General features: G+C 44.5%; 1 protein-coding gene across 2 annotated transcripts in view; it reads left to right on the forward strand.

The window, feature by feature from the left end:
- LOC115165515 (extended synaptotagmin-1) overlaps window positions 1-26,854 on the forward strand; it is a 42,100-nt gene continuing 15,246 nt past the window's right edge. The window contains exons 1-20 of one of the 2 annotated variants that reach the window (XM_029718689.1): window positions 1-791; window positions 7,164-7,205; window positions 12,303-12,437; window positions 12,939-13,012; window positions 13,155-13,227; window positions 14,759-14,848; window positions 15,046-15,101; window positions 15,560-15,680; window positions 15,886-16,062; window positions 16,812-16,894; window positions 17,961-18,009; window positions 21,909-21,998; window positions 22,161-22,256; window positions 22,649-22,720; window positions 22,979-23,065; window positions 23,488-23,628; window positions 24,246-24,404; window positions 25,083-25,259; window positions 25,453-25,535; window positions 25,619-25,667. In XM_029718689.1, the coding sequence (XP_029574549.1) occupies window positions 450-791; window positions 7,164-7,205; window positions 12,303-12,437; window positions 12,939-13,012; window positions 13,155-13,227; window positions 14,759-14,848; window positions 15,046-15,101; window positions 15,560-15,680; window positions 15,886-16,062; window positions 16,812-16,894; window positions 17,961-18,009; window positions 21,909-21,998; window positions 22,161-22,256; window positions 22,649-22,720; window positions 22,979-23,065; window positions 23,488-23,628; window positions 24,246-24,404; window positions 25,083-25,259; window positions 25,453-25,535; window positions 25,619-25,667 (2,196 nt within the window). In that variant the 5' untranslated portion in view covers window positions 1-449. The remainder of the gene's footprint in view (window positions 792-7,163; window positions 7,206-12,302; window positions 12,438-12,938; window positions 13,013-13,154; window positions 13,228-14,758; window positions 14,849-15,045; window positions 15,102-15,559; window positions 15,681-15,885; window positions 16,063-16,811; window positions 16,895-17,960; window positions 18,010-21,908; window positions 21,999-22,160; window positions 22,257-22,648; window positions 22,721-22,978; window positions 23,066-23,487; window positions 23,629-24,245; window positions 24,405-25,082; window positions 25,260-25,452; window positions 25,536-25,618; window positions 25,668-26,854) is intronic. The other variant, XM_029718690.1, reaches the window with a different exon arrangement.

Raw genomic sequence — 26,854 nt, forward strand, 5'->3', positions numbered from 1 at the left:
TAAGCTGGAGCAGCGCAAGAGGCTTTTTTGTACTTGCAGTGGAGGTTACTAAATATTAGACTAGATGGTGCGGTCAAATATTCTCGGAACAAGTACATTTTGGGGTAACTTTTTTTCTGATGGATTTAAGGAGGGCTTTCACTTAGATAACACGCCCTTACAAGTCTGACAAAAACTTGAATCCATTTGCCTCTGCCTGCTAGTGTTTGTCATTGCGCGCACGAAGAGCGGTTTTGTTCCCTGGTGCTGTTTAACTATTAAAGATGTATTTTTTGCTGAACATTTCTAGCAAAACTGTTTATGATCGTTTCGTGTCAATAGTGTAAGACATTGTCAATGGTTTGCAAGCTAAACGTTATTCCGTTGTCGTCTTGTTTTTTAATTAAACAACAAGAAGGCACTGAACGCGGAACTGGAGAGGTCGCGCCTCCACGGATAAGGATTTTGCGATGCCATCTGTGGATGGAAGTCCGAGTATGGGCACAGGCTTGGGGGCTGCGGACTCTGCATTGCCAGAAGACATGCAGCCACCCAAACCTCCAGGGCAACATGCTGTAACCGTATTGTGGTCCTTTGGAAAATGCCTGGCTACACTTTTACCAGTTTATCTGGCCGGATACTTCGGGTTCAGTATCAGCTTGGTTCTATTCGGTCTCATGGTCTACATCGGATGGAAACACAGCAAAAACGAGAAAGTAATGCGTCTGCGGTCAGCTATGTACGTATTGGAGAATGAGAGAGCATACACCACTGCGAGGGCTTTTATGAGTAAACAGGAATTACCCCCATGGGTAAGTAACAAGAAACATATCATTATTGTATTCCTATTTTGTCTATGCACTCAGACTGCACTTCAGAGTGCAGATCACATCTTCAGCCTACTAGTCTGTGAGCTGGCAATTAAAGCCACCGTCTAGAATATTTATATTCTTTTTCAAATAAATAAAATACAGCGGAATAATAAATACATTATTTGAACAAAAGTCAGTCTTAAAATCCATCCATGTCATTACATCATATCCAAAAAGGTTTGTTGTCAAAATCAATAAATATGTGAATTAATGAAGCAGAAAATGTGTCTGTGGTGACCAAAGTGACACAACTCAGTTGACAATAAGGACAGATATAATGGCAAGGGGATGAGCACAATGTCCTATTTGTTCACAATCTCTCTCTCTTTCATACCATTTCATAATTTGCACAGTGTACAGACATCCCAGTCTGACTGACCAACCTTTTGTTAATACAGTATAAGGCTGTAATGTAATAAAATGTGGAACAAGTCAAGGGGTTTGAATACTTTCCCGAATGCACTGTACATTTTCCTATTCTACTCGGTTCCTACCCACCCACCCCTCCCCCTCTTCTACATTCTTTAGTCTAGTCCATCCAGCCCTAGCTATATTTGGACATTCTTAATATGCAGAGCCTGAGGAGAATGAGTCAAAACTTTAGAATGCCACAATCACAGTGGAATTCAGAATTAACATTTAATCCATTTATGTCCTGTGTGGCTCAGTTGGTAGAGCATGGCGTTTTCTATGCTAGGATTGTGGGTTCGATTCCCATGGGGGACCAGTAAGATGCTCTCACTACTTTAAGTCGCTCTGGATAAGTGCGTCTGCTAAATGACTAAAATATATTACCACAGAGGTGTTACTGTATTTAAATTTAGCACACAGTTAACTTAACAGTGACTAGTTCAATGAATGTCTCAATGGAAAAATCCACCCAAAACCAATTTTTACATTTACATCATTTAGCAGACGCTCTTATCCAGAGCGACTTACAGTAGTGAATGCATACATTTCATTTCATACATTATTATAATTTTTTTCCCCGTACTGGCCCCCCGTGGGAATCGAACCCACAACCCTGGCGTTGCAAACACCATGCTCTACCAACTGAGCCACAGGGAAGACCCACAGGGAAGACCCTGTGGCCCAATCATTCCTTTAATATACTGTGTTAAATAATAGTAATATGTGAGAACAATATTTGTTGTGAACATATTTTTCATTTTGGCGTTATAATAAGGTTGGTAGCAACATGGAAAATTGTTGTGGAAATCTGTTACAGCTCAAGTTGACTATAAAATCCACAATGCAATCCTCCCTCTATGGGCTGGCTGGCTAGCTATCAACAGTTGAAGTCAGAAGTTTACATACACCTTAGCCAAATACATTTAAACAAAATTATTCACAATTCCTGACATTTTATCCTAGTAAAAATTCCCTGTCTTAGGTCAGTTAGGATCACCACTTTATTTTAAGAATGTGAAATATCAGAATAATAGTAGAGAGAAGGATTTATTTCAGCTTTTATTTCTTTCATCACATTCCTAGTGGGTCAGAAGTTTACATACACTCAATTAGTATTTGGTAGCATTGCCTTTAAATTGTTTAACTTGGGTCAAATGTTTTGGGTAGCCTTCCACAAGCTTCCCACAATAAGTTGGATGAATATTGGCCCATTCCTCCTGACAGAGCTGGCGTAACCGAGTCAGGTTTGTAGGCTTCCTGCTTTTTCAGTTCTGCCCACACATTTTCTATGGGATTGAGGTCAGGGCTTTGTGATGGCCACTCCAATACCTTGACTTTGTTGTCCTTAAGCCATTTTGCCACAACTTTGGAAGTATGCTTGGGGTCATTGTCCATTTGGAAGACACATTTTTTATTTTATTTCACCTTTGCGACCAAGCTTTAACTTCTTGACTGATGTCTTGAGTTGTTGCTTCAATATATTCACATAATTTTCCTCCCTCATGATGCCATCTATTTTGTGAAGTGCACCAGTCCCTCCTGCAGCAAAGCACCCCCACAACATGATGCTGCCACCACCGTGCTTCACGGTTGGGATGGTGTTCTTCAGCTTGCAAGCCTCCCCCTTTTTCCTCCAAACATAACGATGGTCATTATGGCCAAACAGTTCTATTTTTGTTTCATCAGAGCAGAGGACATTACTCCAAAAAGTACGATCTTTGTCCCCATGTGCAGTTGTGGCAGTTTTGGAGCAGTGGCTTCTTCCTTGCTGAGCAGCCTTTCAGGTTATGTTGATATAGGACTCATTTTACTGTGGATATAGATACTTTTGTACCTGTTTCCTCCAGCATCTTCACAAGGTCCTTTGCTGTTGTTCTGGGATTGATTTGCACTTTTCGCACCAAAGTACGTTCATCTCTAGGAGACAGAACGCGTCTCCTTCCTGAGCATTATAATGGCTGCGTGGTCCAATGGTGTTTATACTTGCGTACAATTGTTTGTACAGATGAACGTGGTACCTGCAGGCATTTGGAAATTGAGGATGAACCAGACTTGTGGAGTTCTACAATTTTGGTGGATTTCTTTTGATTTTCCCATGATGTCAAGCAAAGAGGCACTGAGTTTAAAGGTAGGCCTTGAAATACATCCACAGGTACACCTCCAATTGACTCAAATTATGTCAATTAGCCTATCAGAAGCTTCTAAAGCCATGACATAATTTTTTTCTTGCCAAAACTATAGTTTGTTAACAAGAAATTTGTGGAGTGGTTGAAAAACAAGTTTTAATGACTCCAACCTAAGTGCATGTAAATTTCCAACTTCAACTGTAGGTAGCTAGCTAGAAAAACGTAGCTACACACAATAATCTCAGCTAATTAGCTCTAAAATCCCCTTAAAAAAAGACTGCACTATCAATTTAGGAGTCTACAATCTCACCATGTTCAACCTGCAGATCAATATGCCTCACAGAGTGGAGTCTAACATTTGCAACGGCAGATATACTTTTGAGGAGATGGGAAACGTTGCCCATGCTACGTCAATGGGGCGTGCGGTGCATTCTGGGCGATCCTGGGGCAAGGAGCACTCTCCTTCAAAGAGTGAATGGGAGTCTATTGGACGCTAGCTCAAAAACCCAACATTAGCACCAATTTCGTCAACAAGAAATACAACATTACAAATCTTTTCTGAGATGTGCGATAATTTACTTGCTATCTGTATCTGTAGTATCTGCTATCTGTAGTATTGTATATCTTTGGAATCGTGACATTATGTACTTCGAGGAAAATAAGCATGTTTCTCGACATATATGCTGACTGAGTCACTATTAGCTTAGCAACCGTGTGACGCAGCATGACAACGTGAACGTGATTGGTCGACACTCTTCTGAGTGGGGCGTTTATATGTTCCCTGATTCATTGAATTCCTATCTTATTTCTATAGTATCTCTGACAACGGCACCATGCAATGCACCTTTGACTAAAGAGGCAGACAAATAGGAAAAATGTGCTATACCCTTCGTTAAATAAAACATTTCTTGAGGTAGGAATATTGCAAAAATATGATCAATGGTTCATTCAAGAAAAGACATCCTCCAGCGTTATGACACTGGCCAGTATTGATATCTGACATGTATGATAGGCATATAACTTTTAGATCTTGAAAATGTCTATCAACTTCCAGTGTAGTGAGAGAGACTTTATCACGGTGCTACGTCACACCGGACGGATTTCTGCCTGCTTGGACACCGATAACTCAGATACACATGAAAACATGAAATCGATAGAACATCACTCAGAGATGTACAAAAACAATGTAACATTCAAAAACGGTTGAACCTTTCCTTTAATTATTTGAACCTTTTACAAGAGAGAGTGTTTCCACTCTGAGGTTTTGTCGTGCCGCCGTCATTTTAGGCATTTCTATGTGTGTGCGCTCCCCATTTCCTGTTTCAGTTCGGAGGTTCCTTAGAACTTGAGGGTGGTACTTATAGAGATCCTATTCAATTTGTTTTCTAATTCCTAATTCTATGGTTATGCAACTGTTGACCTTTTAGATGGCAGAAGCTTGGTGACTCATAGACATCAATCGGAGGGAGAGGGGGAACAAGGAGGACCATATCAGGAAAGAGAGAAAATATGATAATTGTTTTCTTAATCATGGGACAATTTCAACATTCTTCAACACCCACAGGACGCTCACATTGTCACCACAATCTCTGTAGTTTTGTCAAACAGCATATCACAGGTTATCTTGCACGTACAGTGGGGGGGAAAAGTATTTGATCCCCTGCTGATTTTGTACGTTTGCCCACTTACAAAGAAATGATCAGTCTATAATTTTAATCGTAGGTTTATTTGAACAGTGAGAGACAGAATAACAACAAAAAAAATCCAGAAAAACGCATGTCAAAAATGTTATAAAATGATTTGCATTTTAATGAGGGAAATACGTATTTGACCCCTCTGCAAAACATTACTTTGTACTTGGTTGCAAAACCCCTGTTCGCAATCACAGAGGTCAGACGTTCCTTGTAGTTGGTCACCAGGTTTGCACACATCTCAGGAGGGATTTTGTCCCACTCCTCTTTGCAGATCTTCTCCAAGTCATTAAGGCTTCGAGGCTGACGTTTGGCAACTCGAACCTTCAGCTCCCTCCACAGATTTTCTATGGGATTAAGGTCTGGAGACTGGCTAGGCCACTCCAGGACCTTAATGTGCTTCTTCTTGAGCCACTCCTTTGTTGCCTTGGTCCCCCTTAGCAGAAAAACACCCCCAAAGCATAATGTTTCCACCTCCATGTTTGACGGTGGAGATGGTGTTCTTGGGGTCATAGGCAGAATTCCTCCTCCTCCAAACACGGCGAGTTGAGTTGATGCCAAAGAGCTCCATTTTAGTCTCATCTGACCACAACACTTTCACCAGTTGTCCTCTGAATCATTCAGATGTTTATTGGCAAACTTCAGACGGGCATGTATATGTATTCTTGAGCAGGGGGACCTTGCGGGCGCTGCAGGATTTCAGTCCTTCACGGCGTAGTGTGTTACCAATTGTTTTCTTGGTGACTATGGTCCCAGCTGCCTTGAGATCATTGACAAGATCCTCCCGTGTAGTTCTGGGCTGATTCCTCACCATTCTCATGATCATTGCAACCCCACGAGGTGAGATCTTGCATGGAGCCCCAGGCCGAGGGATATTGACAGTTCTTTTGTGTTTCTTCCATTTGCGAATAATTGCACCAAATGTTGTCACCTTCTCACCAAGATGCTTGGCGATGGTCTTGTAGCCCATTCCAGCCTTGTGTATGTCTACAATCTTGTCCCTGACATCCTTGGAGAGCTCTTTGGTCTTGGCCATGGTGGAGAGTTTGGAATCTGATTGATTGATTGCTTCTGTGGACAGGTGTCTTTTTTACAGGTAACAAGCTGCGGTTTGGAGCACTCCCTTTAAGAGTGTGCTCCTAATCTCAGCTCGTTACCTGTATAAAAGACACCTGGGAGCCAGAAGTCTTTCTGATTGAGAGGGGGTCAAATACTTATTTCCCTCATTAAAATGCAAATCAATTTATAACATTTTTGACGTGCGCTTTTCTGGATATTTTTTTTGTTATTCTGTCTCTCACTGTTCAAATAAACCTACCATTAAAATTATAGACTGATCCTTTCTTTATCAGTGGGCAAACGTACAAAATCAGCAGGGGATGAAATACTTTTTCCCCCCACTGTACACACACGCACACACACATGATCATGATCAGTGTGATCTGCAGGTCTTATGACTGTGGTTTGAGTTTGGAGGAAAGTTTGAGGGCCTGCTGTGGTGTGTCATTATTATGTGTTGAAACATGGAAAATGGCCAGAAACACACATCTTCATTTTACTGTTGGGTCATTTCATGTCATTTCAGCAAGCCATGACACCCACCATCTCAGATTGTTCTGAAATCGTTTCTATAGTTAGAAACAGATAAGATAAGCATTCAGAAGCATTATTTTGTTTAAATATAATTTGATCTCGGAGAAATTAAGATAATTGATTGCACCCAAAAAAGTTTGGTCCAAATCGGATGTTAGGCACTGTATTTTTTCAATATTATATGAATCCTATAAATTAAAATGGGAAATTTGGGCGCAAACAATTAGGTTAATTTCTGAAAGATTAAATTACTTTTCAGAATGCTAATATGATCTGTTTCTGAAATCTAAAGGATTTCAGAACACAGAGATTGTGGGTGTCAAACCTCTTTCTGGTTCTTTTTGAGGTGGAACGGCCCTGTCTCGAGTCGATCCTTTGCCATTTCACGACCTCCCTACATTCCTACCCAGGTTACACTCTTTTGCTATGTATATTGTTTAAGGCGGTTAAAAGTTCAAATCTAACCAATACATTTCTCACTTTCTCTACAGGTCAACTTCCCTGACGTGGAGAAGGTTGAGTGGATGAATAAGGTATGTAATGTAGTACACACACACACACACACACATATATATATACACGCAAACACACACACTGAGCTGGTGTGCCGATGGAGAAGCTTTGTGCTGCCTGAATGTGGTAGTTGTGTTTGTTTGTCCACGGTTGGCCTGGGTTGCTGTGTGTGTGTGTGCATCCTGCCTCTGTGAGCGCTCCACCTCCTCCATCAGTACCCATCATCCTCTGTTATAATTAAGAGTCGGGGGAGGGTAAAGCTTCCGCCAGATCACATCACACACACTGAGTATGGTTAGTTCTGTCTGAGATCATTGGGACGTCTACCCTAAACCCTAACCCCTACCCTAACCTTAACCCTAACCCTTAACCATGTCAACTTCAATGGGGTAACATCAGCGTTGGGATGTCCCAAGGATCCCGGATTGCACTGACCCACTGAGTATCCCTGTTGCAGCCACCCTGCCTCCCATCTCCACTGTGAGAGCAGCTTCGGCGTGGATGATGGTGATGTGAATATCAATAAACAAAGCACAGATTGTAGGGGGAGTGATCTAAAGGGCTCATCGTTCACAAGAACCAACCCGGCTGCTTCTCCTCCAGGCTCTCTGCCTGTCTGCCACCCACCACGTGCTCTGACTGCATGCGTAGGCTATCTGGATGGCTGGATGGCTGGCTGGCTCTGTCTGGCTGGCTCTGTCTGGCTGGCTGCAACAACAACAGACCCTGGTCTGCTTCCCCATCTAACTTCATTAAGATGACACAGCCCAAATGTTATTCAATGATGGTTTGTCAACAGTTTTTGAGTGCGTAGTCTCTCATGACAGACAGTCTGCATATGGAGTATCTCTTGGCAGTGCTCAAGATTTCCTGGCTTCCATCCGGGATTAGTGAGCTAGCACATAATATCATATCACAATCCTCATGCCTGTTTCCCCAAATGGCACCCCATTTCTTATTTAGTGCACTACTTTTGACCAGGGCTTATAGGGCTCTGGTCAAAAGTAGTGCCCTGTATAGGGAGTAGGGTGCCATTTGTTACGCAACCATGACCAGCCCCAGACAAGCAGACAGGGTTGAGGGGAATGGCTGGGCAGAGAGATGAGAAGGAGTATCAGCCTTAAACCTCACACACTGATTCAGAAAATAGCACCTTTTAAAGTGACGACAAGCTTTGATCGGACGGACCGTGCACGTTATTCGATGTGTAAACAACTGCATTTCAGTGTGATTTAAGAATATGACAAACAGTGCTGACATACACAAATTAACCATCAAATTTAGACTTCAGCTGATAAATGTAGTCATTTAAAAGTAATTGAAAAACCAATAACCCACTATGTGCATATACAGTACTGTGCAGATGTTTTAGGCAGGTGTGAAAAAATGCTGTAACATAAGAATGCTTTCAAAAATAGACATGTTAATAGTTTATAGTTATCAATTAACAAAATGCAAACTGAGTGAACAGAAGAAAAATCTACATCAAATCAATATTTGGTGTGACCACCCTTTGCCTTCAAAACAGCAAAAATTCTTCTAGGTACACTTGTCACAGTTTTTGAAGGAATTCAACAGGTAGGTTGGCCCAAACATCTTGGAGAACTAACCACAGTTCTTCTGTGGATTTAGGCAGCCTCAGGTGCTTCTCTCTCTTCATGTAATCCCAGACAGACTCGATGATGTTGAGATCAGGGCTCTGTGGGGGCTGTACCAGGACTCCTTGTTCTTCTTTAAAAATATATATATTTTTAAATATTTATTTAACAAGGCAAGTCAGTTAAAACCACTTTGGGCTAGGGGGCAGTATTTTTACGTCCGGATTAAAAGTGTGCCCAAAGTAAACTGCCTGTTTCTCAGGCCCAGAAGCTAGCATATGCATATAATTGGTATATTTAGATAGAAAACACTCTAACGTTTCTAAAACTGTTATGTCTGTGAGTATAACAGAACTTATTTGGTAGGCAAAACCCCGAGGACAAACCATCCAGGAATTTTGTTGTTGTTGAGATCACTGTGTTTTCAATTGTATTTCCATGGGGAACTAGATTTATGAGGCACCTGGTTGCAGTTCCTATGGCTTCCACTAGATGTCAAGTCTTTAGAAATTGGTTGGTGTTTTTCCTTTGAGAAATGAAGAAGTAGCCCTTTCCTTTCTGAGTGTCAAGCCAAGTGTACTTTTTTGTTTGGTGTGCGCAACCTGGAACTCGCTCCACTTTCATTTTATCCGCTATTGAACACAGTATATTCCGTCTTAAATTTGATCGATTATTTACGTTTTAAAATACCTAAAGTTGGATTCGGAAAGTTGTTTGAAATGTTTGGACCAAGTTTACAGGTAAGATACTTTGTAGTCATATTGGGCGAGTTGGAGCCGGTGTATTTTCTGAATCAAACGCGCCAAATAAATTGACATTTTGGGGATATAACGAAGGAATCTATCGAACAAAAGGACCATTTGTGATGTTTCTGGGACATATTGGAGTGCCAACAGATGAAGATCTTCAAAGGTAAGGCATGAATTATATCGTTATTTCTGACTTTCGTGTCACATCTCCCTGGTTGAAAAATGTTTGTCATGCATTTGTATGCGGGGTGTTGTCCTCAGATAATCGCATGGTTTGCTTTCGCCGTAAAGCCTTTTTGAAATCTGACATCGTGTCTGGATTAAAAAGAAGTTAAGCTTTATTTTTATGTATTACACTTGTGATTTCATGAAAGTTAAATATTTATAGTAATTTAATTTGAATTTGCTGCTCTGCTATTTCACCAGATGTTGTCAAATCGATCCCGCTAAAGGGATTTGATCCCTAAGTTAACTTCATCGGGGTAAGGGGCAGTATTTTCACGTCCGGATGAAAAGCATGCCCAGAGTAAACTGCCTGCTACTCAGGCCCAAAAGCTAGATTATGCATATAATTAGTAGATTTGGATAGAAAACACTCTGAAGTTTCTAAAACTGTTTGAATGATGTCTGTGAGTATAACAGAACTGATATGGCAGGCAAAAACCTGAGAAGAAATCCAACCAGGAAGTGTGGAAATCTGAGGTTTGTAGTTTTTCAAGTGATTGCCTATCCAATATACAGTGTCTATGGGGTCATATTGCACTTCCTAAGGCTTCCACTAGATGTCAACAGTCTTTAGAATGTTGTCCCAGGCTTCTACTGTGAATGGGAAGAGAATAAGAGCTGTCGGAGTCAGGTGTCTGGCAGTACTCCGTTATTATAGTCACGCGCACGGCCATGAGCCCGAGCTCAGTTCTCTTTCCTTTATGAAGACAAAGGAATTGTCCGGTTAGAATATTTTTGAATATTAATGATAAAAACATCCCAAAGATTGATTCTACACATCGTTTGACATGTTTCTACAAACTGTAATAGAACTTTTTTGACTTTTCGTCTGGACTTTAGTACGCGCGCCTTCTGCATTTGGAATAGTGAACCTAACGCGCAAACAAAATGGAGGTATTTGGACATAAAGATGAACTTTATCGAACAAAACAAACATTTATTGTGGAACTGGGATTCATGGGAGTGCATTCCGATGAAGATCATCAAAGGTAAGTGAATATTTATAATGCTATTTCTGACTTTTGTTGACTCCACAACATGGCGGGTATCTGCATGGCTTGTTTTGGTGACTGAGCGCTGTACTCAGATTATTGCAAAATGTGCTTTCGCCGTAAAGCTTTTTTGAAATCTGACACAGCGGTTGCATTAAGGAGAAGTGTATCTTTAATTCTCTGCATAACAGTTGTGTATTTTATCAACGTTTATGATGAGTATTTCTGTAAATTGATGTGCTCATTTACCGACAGTTTTGGAGGCAAAACATTTCTGAACATTACACACTAATGTAAAATGGGTTTTTTCGATATAAATATGAACTTTATCGAGCAAAACATACATGTATTGTGTAACATGAATCCTATGACTGCCATCTGATGAAGATCATCAAAGGTTAGTGATTAATTTTAGCTGTATTTCTGGTTTTTGTGACGCCTCTCCTTGCTTGGAAAATGGCTGTGTGGTTTTTCTTGTCTAGGTGCTGTCCTAACATAATCTAATGCTATGCTTTCGCCGTAAAGCCTTTTTGAAATCGGACACTGTGGTTGGATTAACGAGAAGTGTATCTTTAAAATGATGTATTATACTTGTATGTGTGAGAAATTTGAATTATGAGATTTTTGTTGTTTTGAATTTGGCGCTCTGCTATTTCACTGGCTGTTGGCGAGTGGGACGCTACCGTTCCACATATGCATTTAGTTAATTGATAAATATAATCTATTAACATGCCTATTTTTGAAAGCATTCTTACTTTACAGCATTTTTTGCCTAAAACTTTTGCACAGTACTGTATTTGTTGACATCTACTTGGATGTCTAATACTAGGAAATGACTATAGGTCTAATATCTACTGAATTATTAATTGCTGTAACTAGCTAGTAGTGACAGTCTGTCCTTTGTTTCTCTCTTGTCAGAGCTGGCCTTTCAGGCTTGTGTTTCTGTCATGAGAAGAGTATCTCGACCAGATATGTGTTTGTGGTTTCCTGTTGTGTAGGTGGCTATGTGATCAGGGGAGGAGAGATCCTGCTCTAAGGTTGTCACATGTTTCACTGTCAGGTCCTCTTGCTGCGTTAGCAGATGTAGTCAGTTATAAGTGTTTGAGAGTTTTGGTTGTGCAATACAGTAGTCAGTTATACACAGGCATGTGCAGTTTTATAGAACCTACTACATGTGTCTTGAGTAGCCCAATTCTTTCAATAGGACCACATCTTCATATGTGATTATACAACATAAATATGAAAGAATTTTGCCTTAGCATATGACCTAATTACATTTGCCAAGCAGCCTAATTCAGATCACTTATGTTAGATACATTTTACATTGAATATTCAAGGAAATCGCCCAGCACAGTGTGTTGTCTGCAAGCGCTGCAGTCCTTGAAAAATGTCCTTGAATCATGACCAGATGATGATAGGATCTCATGTATATTTAGTAGGTTGTAAATACACAGTGAAAATCATTACTACTTCTCTCTCTCTGTGTGTCTCTCTCTCTCTGTCTCTCTCTGTCTCTCTCTCTGTCTCTCTCTCCCCCTCTGTGTGTCCTGCAGATCCTGCAGCAGGCGTGGCCATTCGTGGGTCAGTATCTGGAGAAGTTGCTGGTCGAGACCATTGCTCCAGCCATACGTGCATCCAACACCCACCTGCAGACTCTCAGCTTCACCAAAGTCAACCTAGGGGAGAAGGTACTAACTAGAGCCCTGGCCTGTATAACACCATGTCATTACTGTGTAGTAGGACCCAGGGTACTAACTAGAGCCCTGGCCTGTATAACACCATGTCATTACTGTGTAGTAGGACCCAGGGTACTAACTAGAGCCCTGGCCTGTATAACACCATGTCATTACTGTGTAGTAGGACCCAGGGTACTAACTAGAGCCCTGGCCTGTATAACACCATGTCATTACTGTATAGTAGAGCCAAGCCATTTATAGAAATGTAAATAAATATGTGGCTCTGGTATGCCTTGTCATTATACTCATGAAGATGGACAGGTTCATTCTAACACTAATAATCATACAGAACAATTCCATGCAAAACATGACTTGTTATTAGCAGCAGACCCCTCCCTAATAGCCTGCAGGCGAGGTGACCTTATGCAGAACAGTTTGCCGTGAACATGATCTGTGTTATTCTATATGCTTTCTAAACACATAATAATACCATAATATGTGTTTTTGTCTTAGGCCATGAAGGTGGTGGGAGTGAAGGCTCACACGGAGCACGACAAGCGGCAGGTCTTACTGGATCTATACATTAGGTACGCAGCCGCCGCAGCACTCCATGCTGCACGCCTATCTTCAATACCTCTGTGATGCAGAGCACATCCATCATCTATAGCAGCAACCTGACAGTTAAATCATCTTCCTTTTTCCTCTTCCTCCCCTCTCTCTTCTCTGCAGCTATGCAGGTGATGTGGAGATCAATGTGGAAATCAAAAAGTACTTTTGCAAAGCAGGAGTGAAGGGAATACAGGTAAAGATATAAATAACAGTGGGGCTGGGGAGTGGGAGTGTATGAGAAAAATGTCACCAAATTCTTCGCCAAAGCTAACCTTATATGCTTGTTTTTATTTCTCCTTTTACCCCCTCTCTCTTATTATTTTTCTCTCTCTCTTCCTCCCTCCTTCTCTCCCCTCTCTTTTATTCTCTCTCTTCCCCCCTCCTTCTCCCCCCTCTCTTCTCTCTTTCCACCCTCCTTCTCCCCCTCTCTCTTATTATCGCTCTCTCTCCTCCTCCTCCTTCTCCCCCCTCTCTTATTATCTCTCTCTCTCTCTCTCCCCCTCCTTCTCACCCTCTCTCTTATTATCTCTCTCGCTCTCCCCCTCCTTCTCCCCCTCTCTCTTATCTCTCGCTTTCCCCCTCCTTCTCCCCCTCTATCTCTCGCTCTCCCCGCTCCTTCTCTCACTCTCTATCTCTCGCTCTCCCCCTCCTTCTCCCCCTCTCTCTTATTATCTCTCTCTCTCCCCCCTCCTCCCTCTCTCTCTTATTATCGCTCTCTCTACCCCATCCTTCTCCCCCTCTCTCTTATTATCTCTCTCTCTCTCCCCCTCCTTCTCCCCCTCTCTCTTATTATCGCTCTCTCTCCCCCTCCTTCTCCCTCTCTCTCTTATTATCTCTCTCTCTCCCCCTCCTTCTCCCCCTCTCTCTTATTATCGCTCTCTCTCCCCCTCCTTCTCCCCCTCTCTCTTATTATCTCTCTCTCTCCCCCTCCTTCTCCCCCTCTCTCTTATTATCTCTCTCTCTCCCCCTCCTTCTCCCTCTCTCTCTTATTATCGCTCTCTCTACCCCATCCTTCTCCCCTCTCTCTTATTATCGCTCTCTCTACCCCTCCTTCTCCCCCTCTCTCTTATTATCTCTCTCTCTCCCCCCTCCTTCTCCCCCTCTCTCTTATTATCTCTTTCTCTCTCCCCCTCTCTCTTATTATCGCTCTCTCTCCCCCTCCTTCTCCCCCCTCTCTTATTATCTCTTTCTCTCTCCCCCCTCCTTCTCCCCCTCTCTCTTATTATCTCTCTCTCTCTCCCCCTCCTTCTCCCCCTCTCTCTTATTATCGCTCTCTCTCCCCCTCCTTCTCCCTCTCTCTCTTATTATCTCTCTCTCTCCCCCTCCTTCTCCCCCTCTCTCTTATTATCGCTCTCTCTACCCCATCCTTCTCCCCTCTCTCTTATTATCTCTCTCTCTCTCCCCCCTCCTTCTCCCCCTCTCTCTTATTATCTCTCTCTCTCCCTCCCTCCTTCTCCCCCTCTCTCTTATTATCGCTCTCTCTCCCCCCTCCTTCTCCCCCTCTCTCTTATTATCTCTCTCTCTCCCCCCCTCCTTCTCCCCCTCTCTCTTATTATCGCTCTCTCTCCCCCCTCCTTCTCCCCCTCTCTCTTATTATCTCTCTCTCTCCCCCTCTCTCTTATTATTGCTCTCTCTCCCCCTCCTTCTCCCCCCTCTCTTATTATCTCTCTCATGAACTCTATCTCCTCCCCTCTTTCTCCCTCCCTTCTGCTCTCTCTCTGTAGCTACATGGGAAGTTAAGGGTGATCCTGGAGCCCCTGATTGGGGATGTGCCTCTGGTGGGAGCCATCACCATGTTCTTCATCCGCAGACCTGTGAGTCTCTGTTCCCAGTCACTTCATTCCTTTGTTTGTTAGTCGTCCATCCATCCATCCATCCATCCATCCATCCATCCATCCATCCATCCATCCATCCATCCATCCATCCATCCATCTATTCCATTAATTCATTCATTAATTAAATAATTTGATGCTGCCTTTTCATTGTCGTTGACATTTCTCCGCCTTCACAGAAGCTGGACATCAACTGGACTGGGCTGACCAACATGCTGGATATCCCTGGACTCAAGTGAGTGAGAGGGCTCCTATTGCCTTTCTCAAAGGAGTACTCATATAGTACTGTGGGACCACCTGTTATGCTGTTAGTACTGTATATGTTAGTATTACTTCAGGGTGATCACCTAACTTAGCAAGGTGTTGTCCTTGCTAACATGTGTAGATAAGACATGCATCTAGTTGTCTGATAATACAATTAAATCATTGTCAGTGCAGTGTTTAGTTGCTAACATCATAAATCAAATATTCCTGTCAATATGTTCCATTTTAGTTGTATTCATCTTAGAAATCACATTTTGCTTAAAATGATTTCCAGGAAAATGTCCTCTGCCACATCCTAACTCAATGGGGTTGCCTCATTGTTTATGAGTTTAATGCATGTTTCTGTCAGCAGTAGAATGTAGTCTTTGTCTATGTGTTTGTTTCCCACCTCTTTGTCCCATCCCAACGACACCCTGCATTCATTTACAGTGCCATGTCGGACACTATGATAATGGATGCTATAGCCTCATACCTGGTCCTCCCCAACCGCCTCACTATCCCCCTGGTGGCCGACCTGCACGTTGCGCAGCTCCGCTCCCCTCTCCCACGGGTAACCTTACTGATATTCTAAATCACCTGTCCTGGAGAGTCACTGACTCACTGACTGAAGCATTTACCAAACATAACAAATTGACTGACCCTACTTGTATTATTGACAGAGATAAACGCTTAGCTACAAATTGTCCAGAAGCAGTGGACAGCAAAGTGTTCCTACTGTAGACTTTATTAATCATGCCTCTCTGTATGTCTGTCAGGGAGTGGTGCGTATCCACCTGCTGGAGGCTGAGGAGCTGACAGCCAAGGATACGGTCATTAAGGGGATAGTAGACGGGAAGTCTGATCCATACGCTGTGCTGCGTGTGGGCACACAGACCTTCACATCACACACCGTGGACAGCAACCTCAACCCACAGTGGAGAGAGATGTTTGAGGTGAGAGACAGAGAGAGACAGAGAGAGAGACGGAGTGTGCGAGGTGAGCGAGAGACAGAGATGGAGAAAGAGGGAGAGAGGTGTTTGACAGAGATCTTTGAGGTGAGAGAGCGAGAGAAAGGCATGTCTCAGTGTCCTTAGTCTTGGAGTTAAACAGCTTGGTTTGTTTTACCTGCTTCTCTCAGCAGATTCCCACAAAAAGAGGGCCTGCATATTGCAGACATACCACTTTAGTGAACTATATATAAATATTTACAGAGATGGGAGCAGATCAGCATATTCTGGGTGTGTCCCAAATGGCACCCTATCTCATATATAGTGCACTACGGGCCATGGCAAAAATAAATGGGTTATTTAGGGAGTAGGATTTCATTTGGGGTGCAGCATATTGTTACGGCAGGACGCATACTGCAACACATTATGACCGACCAGCTTTTCCTCAGGCAGCGGGTTCTGCTTCTGCAGACAAAACGGAAGCTGTGGGTTTGTAGAGAGATGTGCTGAATTGACCAAGCATCAGTGTTGGCTACTTATCTCTGCTATGTCATGGGGACATGAACAGTCTTGCACAAGGCTTAGAGTATGACTTATAGTATGGGCTTTAGGGCTGTTGAGAGAAACACTGATGCTATGGGCTTTGACCATTGTGACTCTATTTGGATGTCTGTGTTACTGCTAATGTGACTATTGTGTCATCTGTGACTGTGATTACATGTGTTTGTCTGTGTTTGTTTCTATATGTGTGTCAGGTGATTGTCCATGAAGTGCCTGGTCAGGAGTTGGAGGTGGAGGTGTTTGATAAAGACCAGAACCAGGATGACTTCCTGGGCAGGTAGCGCCCAACTCCCTCCCTGGCTGTGTCTGTAGTGCCCAACTCCCTCCCTGGCTGTGTCTGTAATGGCCAACTCCCTCCCTGGCTGTGTCTGTGGCGCCCAACTCCCTCCCTGGCTGTGTCTGTAGCGCCCAACTCCCTCCCTGGCTGTGTCTGTAGCGCCCAACTCCCTCCCTGGCTGTGTCTGTAGCACCCAACTCCCTCCCTGGCTGTGTCTGTAATGGCCAACTCCCTCCCTGGCTGTGTCTGTAGTGGCCAACTCCCTCCCTGGCTGTGTCTGTAATGGCCAACTCCCTCCCTGGCTGTGTCTGTTATGGCCAACCCACTCCCTGGCTGTGTCTGTTATGGCCAACCCACTCCCTGGCTGTGTCTGTAATGGCCAACCCACTCCCTGGCTGTGTCTGTGCTGGCCAACTCCTTCCCTGGCTGTGTCTGTGGTGGCCAACTCCCTCCCTGGCTGTGTCTGTAATGGCCAACTCCCTCCCTGGCTGTGTCTGTAATGGCCAACTCCCTCCCTGGCTGTGTCTGTAATGGCCAACTCCCTCCCTGGCTGTGTCTGTAATGGCCAACTCCCTCCCTGGCTGTGTCTGTAATGGCACCCCATTCCCTATTTAGTTTAATACCTTGGACTGGTTCTAGTAAAAATGTGTGCACTACATGGGGCAGTGTTTTCCAACCTTGGTCCTGGGGACTCAAAGGAGTGCACATTGGTTTTGCCCTAGTACTAACACACTTCATTACACTAATCAAGTCATCAGGCATCAATTTGATGATCTCCATCAGGTGTATTAGGTGTGAGGGCAACAACTATAATGTGCACCTCTTTGAGTCCCCAGGACCAGGACTGGGAAACACTGCCCTATGTAGTACACAACTTTAGGCCAGATTCTCATGCCCTACTCTGGTCAACGTAGTGCACTATATAGGGAATAGGGTGCCAATTGGGATGCACTCTCTGTGTTGGTCATGTCATTTCATTCGCTGTTACAAATGTACTGTGTTCCACTGTATGTTGTAATGCGCAGTTTACATGTTCCTTCTTCCTCTTTCTCTCTCTCTCTCTCAGGGTCAAAATGGATCTAGATGTCGTACACAAGGCCAGAGTTCTAGATGAGGTGAGTTACAAGCGCTCCTTCACCATATACAGTGCATTCGTCAAGTATTCAGACCCCTTCCCCTTTTCCATATTTTGTTACATTACAGCCATATTCTGAAATGGATTAAATCATAAATGTATTACATTTTATAATTTAATAAAAATTCAAACAGAATTACCTTATTTACATAACTATTCAGACTATGAGACTCGAAATTGAGCTCAGGTGCATCCTGTTTCCATTGGGAAAGGGGGATACCTTGTCAGTTGTACAACTGAATGCATTCAACTGAAATGTGTCTTCCGCATTTAACCCAACCCCTCTGAATCAGAAAGGTGCGAGGGGGCTGCCATAATCGACATCCACATCTTCGACACCCGGGAAACAGTGGGTTAACTGCCTTGCTCAGGGGCAGAACAACAGATTTTTACCTTGCCAGCTCGGGAATTCAATCCAGCAACCTTTCGGTTACTGGCCCCACTAGGCTACCGGCCGTCCCTTGAGATTAATCTACAACTTGATTTGAGTCCACCTGTGGTACATTTAATTGATTGGACATGATTTGGAAAGGCACACACCTGTCTATATAAGGTCCCACAGTTGACAGTGCATGTCAGAGCAAAAACCCAGTCATGAGGACGAAAGAATTGTCCGTAGAGCTCCGAGACAGGATTGTGTCGAGGCACAGATCAGGGGAAGGGTACCAAAACATTTCTGCAGCATTGAAGGTCCCCAAGAACAGTGGCCTTCATAATTCTTAAATGGAAGAAGTTTGGAACCACCAAGACTCTTCCTAGATCCGGCCAAACTGAGTAATCGGGGGAGAAGGGCCTTGGTCAGGGAGGTGACCTAGAACCCGATGGTCACTCTGACAGAGCTCCAGAGTTCCTCTGTGGAGATGGGAGAACCTTCTAGAAGGACAACCATCTCTGCAGCACTCCATCAATCAGGCCTTTATGGTAGTGGCCAGACAGAAGCCACTCCTCAGTAAAAGACACATGACAGCCCGCTTGGAGTTTGCCAAAAGGCACCTTAAGGACTCTCAGACAATGAGAAACAAGATTCTCTGGTCTGATGAAAGCAAGATTGAACTCTTTGGCCTGAATGCCAATCATGTCTGGAAGAAACCTGGCACCATCCCTACGATGAAGCATGGTTGTGGCAGCATCATGTTGTGGGGATGTTTTTCAGGGGCAGGGATAGGGAGACTAGTCCGGATCGAGAGAAAGATGAACAGAGCAAAGTACAGAGAGATCCTTAATGGAAACCTGCTCCAAGGCGCTCAGGACCTCAGACTGGGGTGAAGGTTCACCTTCCAACAGGACAACGACCTTAAGCACACAGCCAAGACAACGCAGTCTCTGAATGTCATTGAGAGGCCCAGCCAGAGCCCGGACTTGAACCCGATCGAACATCTCTGGAGAGTCCTGAAAATAGCTGTGCAGCGACGCTCCCCATCCAACCTGACAGAGCTTGAGAGGATCTGCAGAGAAGAATGGGAGAAACTCCCCAAATACAGGTGTGCCAAACTTAGCGTCCTACCCAAGATGACGCAAAGCTGCAATCGCTGGTGCTTCAACAAAGTACTGAGTAAAGGGTCTGAATCCTTATGTAAATGTGATATTTACATTTTTTATTTTTCCATTTGCAAAAATTTCTACCAACCTGTTTTTTTGTCAATATGGGGTATTGTGTGTAGATTGATGAGGGGAATTTTTTAAAATACATTTTTGAATAAAGCTGTAATGTAATAAAGTGGAAAAAGTAAAGGGTTCTGAATACTTTCCAAATGCACTGTACATTTGTTCTTCATCTTATGTACCTAAAGTGAGTCTGACATCCCAATAGATTCAATAAATGGTGATCTACTTTCAATATTTAGAAGCAGCTTCTGGTCAATGAGCATTTTAACATATACCAGCTGTTTTCTGTATCTCGTGTAGAGAGTAAAAGCTCCATGCTGTGTAAATGGCACTGAGCTGGAATGAAGGCTGCCCTGAGACATGGCTGTAGACTGGGTCAGAATGAAGGCTACCCAGAGACATGGCTGTAGACTGGGTCAGAATGAAGGCTACCCAGAGACATGGCTGTAGACTGGGTCAGAATGAAGGCTACCCTGAGACATGGCTGTAGACTGGGTCAGAATGAAGGCTGCCCTGAGACATGGCTGTAGACTGGGTCAGAATGAAGGCTACCCTGAGACATGGCTGTAGACTGGGTCAGAATGAAGGCTACCCTGAGACATGGCTGTAGACTGGGTCAGAATGAAGGCTACCCTGAGACATGGCTGTAGACTGGGTCAGAATGAAGGCTACCCTGAGACATGGCTGTAGACTGGGTCAGAATGAAGGCTACCCAGAGACATGGCTTTAGACTGGGTCAGAATGAAGGCTACCCAGAGACATGGCTGTAGACTGGGTCAGAATGAAGGCTACCCTGAGACATGGCTGTAGACTGGGTCAGAATGAAGGCTACCCTGAGACATGGCTGTAGACTGGGTCAGAATGAAGGCTACCCTGAGACATGGCTTTAGACTGGGTCAGAATGAAGGCTACCCTGAGACATGGCTGTAGACTGGGTCAGAATGAAGGCTACCCTGAGACATGGCTGTAGACTGGGTCAGAATGAAGGCTACCCTGAGACATGGCTGTAGACTGGGTCAGAATGAAGGCTACCCTGAGACATGGCTGTAGACTGGGTCAGAATGAAGGCTACCCAGAGACATGGCTGTAGACTGGGTCAGAATGTAGGCTACCCTGAGACATGGCTGTAAACTGGGTCAGAATGAAGGCTACCCTGAGACATGGCTGTAGACTGGGTCAGAATGTAGGCTACCCTGAGACATGGCTGTAAACTGGGTCAGAATGAAGGCTACCCTGAGACATGGCTGTAGACTGGGTCAGAATGAAGGCTACCCTGAGACATGGCTTTAGACTGGGTCAGAATGAAGGCTACCCAGAGACATGGCTGTAGACTGGGTCAGAATGAAGGCTACCCTGAGACATGGCTGTAGACTGGGTCAGAATGAAGGCTACCCAGAGACATGGCTGTAGACTGGGTCAGAATGAAGGCTACCCTGAGACATGGCTGTAGACTGGGTCAGAATGAAGGCTGCCCAGAGACATGGCTGTAGACTGGGTCAGAATGTAGGCTACCCTGAGACATGGCTGTAAACTGGGTCAGAATGAAGGCTACCCTGAGACATGGCTGTAGACTGGGTCAGAATGTAGGCTACCCTGAGACATGGCTGTAAACTGGGTCAGAATGAAGGCTACCCTGAGACATGGCTGTAGACTGGGTCAGAATGAAGGCTGAATCTGGTAATTCCTTCAAACAGGAAGTGTCATGCAGACCCCATGTACCTCCCTCCTCCATGTACCTCCTGCTGGCTCAGTCTGTACTCACCGTTTCACCACAATAACTTTACACCCCTCTATGACTCTCAGTGGTTTAGTGCATTTCACCACAATAACATTACCCTCCTCGCTGACTCAATGGTTTAGTCCATTTCAAGACAATAACGTTACACCCCTCTATGACTCTCAATGGTTTAGTCAGAGGTTAGTCAATGTGCATGTTTAAGATTGACTACATGTCAGTTGGGCTACATCCAGTGGAGGCTGCTCAGGGGAGGACAGCTCATAACAATGGCTGGAATGGAGTGAATGGAATGGTACCAACCACATGGAAACCGTGTGTTGGATGTGTTTGATAACATTTCATTGACTCCATTCCAGCCATTGTTATGAGCCGTCCTCCCCTCAGCAGCCTCCACTGGCTGTATCATATTTATGTAGTTTCTGAAATGTTAAAACATCCTTTCAGTCGTGACGGTCTGGTGCACTGCTCAGCCTCACTGCAATTCTCAAACACGCACCGTCCCTCTTTAACCCCCCTCCCCCCCTTTTCTCTCCTAGTGGTTGAAGTTGAAGGATGTTACATCAGGCAGTGTTCACCTCCGTCTGGAGTGGCTGTCTCTGCTGTCCTCTGCTGACCGACTCAGTGAGGTGTGTCCACAATGCAGTAGTTTGTAAACAAAGATGCTGTGGAAATATTGAGCTGTATCATTCTGCCTTCAAGCACTCATCAGTATTTAACTTTTTTGCTTTGACCAGGTAAATCATATTCCTATACCTCAAATACTTTTCTCTGTTTCCCCCTGTGATCAGGTTATCCAGAGGAACCGGAATATGACCTGTAAGACTGGAGAACCTCCCTCTGCAGCCATTCTGTCTGTTTACCTGGACCGCGCTCAGGACCTGCCTGTGAGTACTGACTGCCTGTGGCCATGTTCCAGGATGTCTTTATTGCAGTCTTACTGCACAGATGATCAGATCTCACCATGCCTAGGGACGTGTTTAACTTCTCAGGAACTGCAGTAAAGACGACCTGGAACACAACCTGATTGGTTCTGGTCTACAGTCTGTCCTCAGGTAGCCTAGCGGTTAGAGGGTTCAAATAAAAATCTGTCAATGTGCCCTTGAGCAAGGCACTTAACCCCAATTTGCTCCAGGGGTGCCGTACTACTATGGCTGACCCTGTAAAACAACACATTTCACTGCACCTATCTGGTGTATGTGGCAATACAAATATAATTTCCCCCCCCCTTTTTTTTATGTTGGTGTGTGTTATATCAGTGTTATGTGTTGTCTTTCAGAGGAAGAAGGGTAATAAGGACCCCAGTCCCATGGTGCAGCTGTCTGTACAGGACACAACCAAGGAGAGTAGGGTAGGAATTCACCACCACACACGCTCAGAAAGCCTGGCTGTAACCATTCTACCTAACCTAACTGTAGTATCTCATATGTTCCATCACATATAGTGGATAACGTCTTCCCTCTTGTCCCTAGACTTGTTATGGGATCAGAGGGCCTTACTGTTAACATTCTACCTAACCTATAATATAATCATAATATAATGATCATTATATTTTAACCTAGCTCTGTATATTTCATCATAAATATATCCTCGTCTCTGCCATCTCTAGATCTGTTATCTGACCTCTGACCCTGTGTGGGAAGATGCCTTCACCTTCTATATCCAGGACCCTCGCAAACAGGAACTCGATATTCATGTAAAAAATCTTATTACAAGCATACTTTCTCTTGTCTGTTAAAGTGTTACAGAAATCCTGTTGTTGCTGTGGTTACTGACACATGCTCCCTACTGTTATTTATTCCCTTTTCCTTATCCACCTGTCAATCATACCAACACTGCTCGTTAGCTTTCCCTCCTCCTCCTCTTCGTTTTCCTCCTCTTCCCCCTCATCTTCCCCTTCACCTCCACCTCTTCCCCCTCATCTTCCCCCTCATCTTCACCTTCCTCTTCCACTTCACCCTTCACCCTCTTCCTCTTCGCCTTCAGCCTCTTCCACCTCTTCCTCCTCCCCCTCCTCTCCTCCTCCTTCTCCTCCTGCTCCTCCTCCTCCTCCTCCCCCTCCTCTCCTCCTCCTCCCTGTCCTTCCTCCTCCTGCTCCTCCTCCTCCCTCTCTCCCAGGTGAAGGATGATGACCGGGCCCTGTCTCTTGGCAGTCTGTCCATCCCACTGACCCGTCTGCTGGCTAGTCCTGACCTCAGCATGGATCAGTGGTTCCAGCTGGACAACTCTGGCCGCATCTATATCAATGCTGTTCTGAGGGTGGGACCCCCCCCCCCCCCCCCCCCACACACACATACAGGCATGCACGGAAGCACTGATGCGCATACAAAAAACACCCACAGTTGCACATAGAATGCAAACACACACCTGCATGCATGGAGACACACACATACACACACAGAAACACAGAGATACAGATCACACAGACACACACAGAACACAGAGATACAGAACACACATACACACACAGAAACACAGAGATACAGAACACACATACACACACAGAAACACAGAGATACAGAACACACAGAGATACAGAACACACAGAACACAGAGATACAGATCACACAGACACACACAGAACACAGAGATACAGAACACACATACACACACAGAAACACAGAGATACAGAACACACATACACACACAGAAACACAGAGATACAGAACACACAGAGATACAGAACACACAGAACACAGAGATACAGATCACACAGACACACACAGAACACAGAGATACAGAACACACATACACACACAGAAACACAGAGATACAGAACACACAGACATGCACAGGCACACGGTTATGGCATAACCTGTCCTAATGTTTTTGGTTCTGACTAAGCATCTCCCTCTCTTCTCTCTCCTGTGTTATAGGTTCTGTATTTAAATGAGGATGCCTCTCTTACCAGTCCCGTATCTCCTCACCCCCCAAGCCCAGGGGCAGGCCTAGCCCCCGGGGAAGTGGGTGGAGCCCCCATACCTGAACCCACACGACCCCAACAGACCACCCCTGACTCGGACTTTGCTAGTGAGGTGAGTCCGCTAACAGACACACACACACACACACCCTCTCGCGCCCCTCTCTCTCTCTCTCTGCTCCTCTCACTGTATGGTGTGCTGCATATCCACCTGGTGGAGGCCAGTAACCTGATAGCCAAGGATAAGTTATTGTATAGTGTACTCTCTCTCTACCCATCCCTCCCCTCTCTAGGGTGTGCTGCATATCCACCTGGTGGAGGCCAGTAACCTGATAGCCAAGGATAAGTTATTGTATAGTGTACTCTCTCTCTACCCATCCCTCCCCTCTCTAGGGTGTGCTGCATATCCACCTGGTGGAGGCCAGTAACCTGATAGCCAAGGATAAGTTATTGTATAGTGTACTCTCTCTCTACCCATCCCTCCCCTCTCTAGGGTGTGCTGCATATCCACCTGGTGGAGGCCAGTAACCTGATAGCCAAGGATAAGTTATTGTATAGTGTACTCTCTCTCTACCCATCCCTCCCCTCTCTAGGGAGTGCTGCGTATCCACCTGGTGGAGGCCAGTAACCTGATAGCCAAGGATAAGTTATTGTATAGTGTACTCTCTCTCTACCCATCCCTCCCCTCTCTAGGGTGTGCTGCATATCCACCTGGTGGAGGCCAGTAACCTGATAGCCAAGGATAAGTTATTGTATAGTGTACTCTCTCTCTACCCATCCCTCCCCTCTCTAGGGAGTGCTGCGTATCCACCTGGTGGAGGCCAGTAACCTGATAGCCATGGATAACTTCATAGGGGGCATGGTGAAGGGGAAGAGTGACCCCTACGTCAAGATCAGGGTGGCAGGAGTCACCTTCCGCAGCCACACCATCAAAGAGAACCTGAACCCCTACTGGAACGAACTCTACGAGGTAGAATAAACAGCAGGAATATATGAAGTAGCTGTGCTGGATATCCACAGTATTTTCAGTACATGGTGTCTCCGGACACTGCAGATCCATGCTCTCATACTGGAAACAATGAGGGGATTATTCATTCATTAATGCAGAATTTAGACCTATTAAAGATTGTTGTGGAAAATGTCAAGCACCTCTGTGTCCTCAGATCATCTTAACCAAGCTGCCTGGTCAGGAGATCCAGTTTGAGCTGTTTGATAAAGATCTGGACCAGGATGACTTCTTGGGGAGGTGAGGCTCTGACCAGATAACATGGTGCCTCAAAACAAGTCAGAATCATTCTGCTGAATACATTTATGTTTTGTTTTTTACAGGTTCAAGTTAAACCTGCAAGACATCATCAGCCCACAGTTCACTGATGAGGTAACATCTAACTATTCACTATAAGTGATTGTTTTTCTGACAGATTTAGCTGTGTTTTCTGTATGGCCAAAATATGTCTCTCTCGCATTATTGTAATGGTACTCTGGTAATCTGATGGTACTCTGGTAATCTGATGGTACTCTGATAATCTGGTGGTACTCTGGTAATCTGATGGTACTCTGGTAATCTGGTGGTACTCTGGTAATCTGATGGTACTCTGGTAATCTGATGGTACTCTGATAATCTGGTGGTACTCTGGTAATCTGATGGTACTCTGGTAATCTGATGGTACTCTGATAATCTGGTGGTACTCTGGTAATCTGATGGTACTCTGGTAATCTGATGGTACTCTGGTAATCTGGTGGTACTCTGGTAATCTGATGGTACTCTGGTAATCTGATGGTACTCTGGTAATCTGGTGGTACTCTGGTAATCTGATGGTACTCTGGTAATCTGGTGGTACTCTGATAATCTGATGGTACTCTGGTAATCTGATGGTACTCTGGTAATCTGATGGTAATCTGATGGTACTCTGGTAATCTGGTGGTACTCTGGTAATCTGATGGTACTCTGGTAATCTGATGGTACTCTGGTAATCTGGTGGTACTCTGGTAATCTGGTGGTACTCTGGTAATCTGGTGGTACTCTGGTAATCTGATGGTACTCTGGTAATCTGATGGTACTCTGGTAATCTGATGGTACTCTGGTAATCTGGTGGTACTCTGATAATCTGATGGTACTCTGGTAATCTGATGGTACTCTGGTAATCTGATGGTAATCTGATGGTACTCTGGTAATCTGGTGGTACTCTGATAATCTGATGGTAATCTGATGGTAATCTGATGGTACCTTTCTAAGGTCTTCGAAAGCCAAGTCAACAAACAGATTACCGACTATTTCGAATCCCACCGCACCCTCTCCGCTATGCAATCTGGTTTCAGAGCTGGTCATGGGTGCACCTCAGCCACGCTCAAGGTCCTAAACGACATCGTAACCGCCATCGATAAGAAACAATACTGTGCTGCCGTATTCATTGACCTGGCCAAAGCTTTTGACTCTGTTAATCACCACATCCTCATCGGCAGACTTAGTAGCCTTGGTTTCTCAAACGATTGCGTCGCCTGGTTCACCAACTACTTCTTTGACAGAGTTCAGTGTGTCAAATCGGAGGGCCTACTGTCTGGACC

This window comes from Salmo trutta, chromosome 28 (genome assembly GCF_901001165.1).
Source record: "Salmo trutta chromosome 28, fSalTru1.1, whole genome shotgun sequence".
In the NCBI taxonomy this organism is placed as follows: Eukaryota; Metazoa; Chordata; class Actinopteri; order Salmoniformes; family Salmonidae; genus Salmo; species Salmo trutta.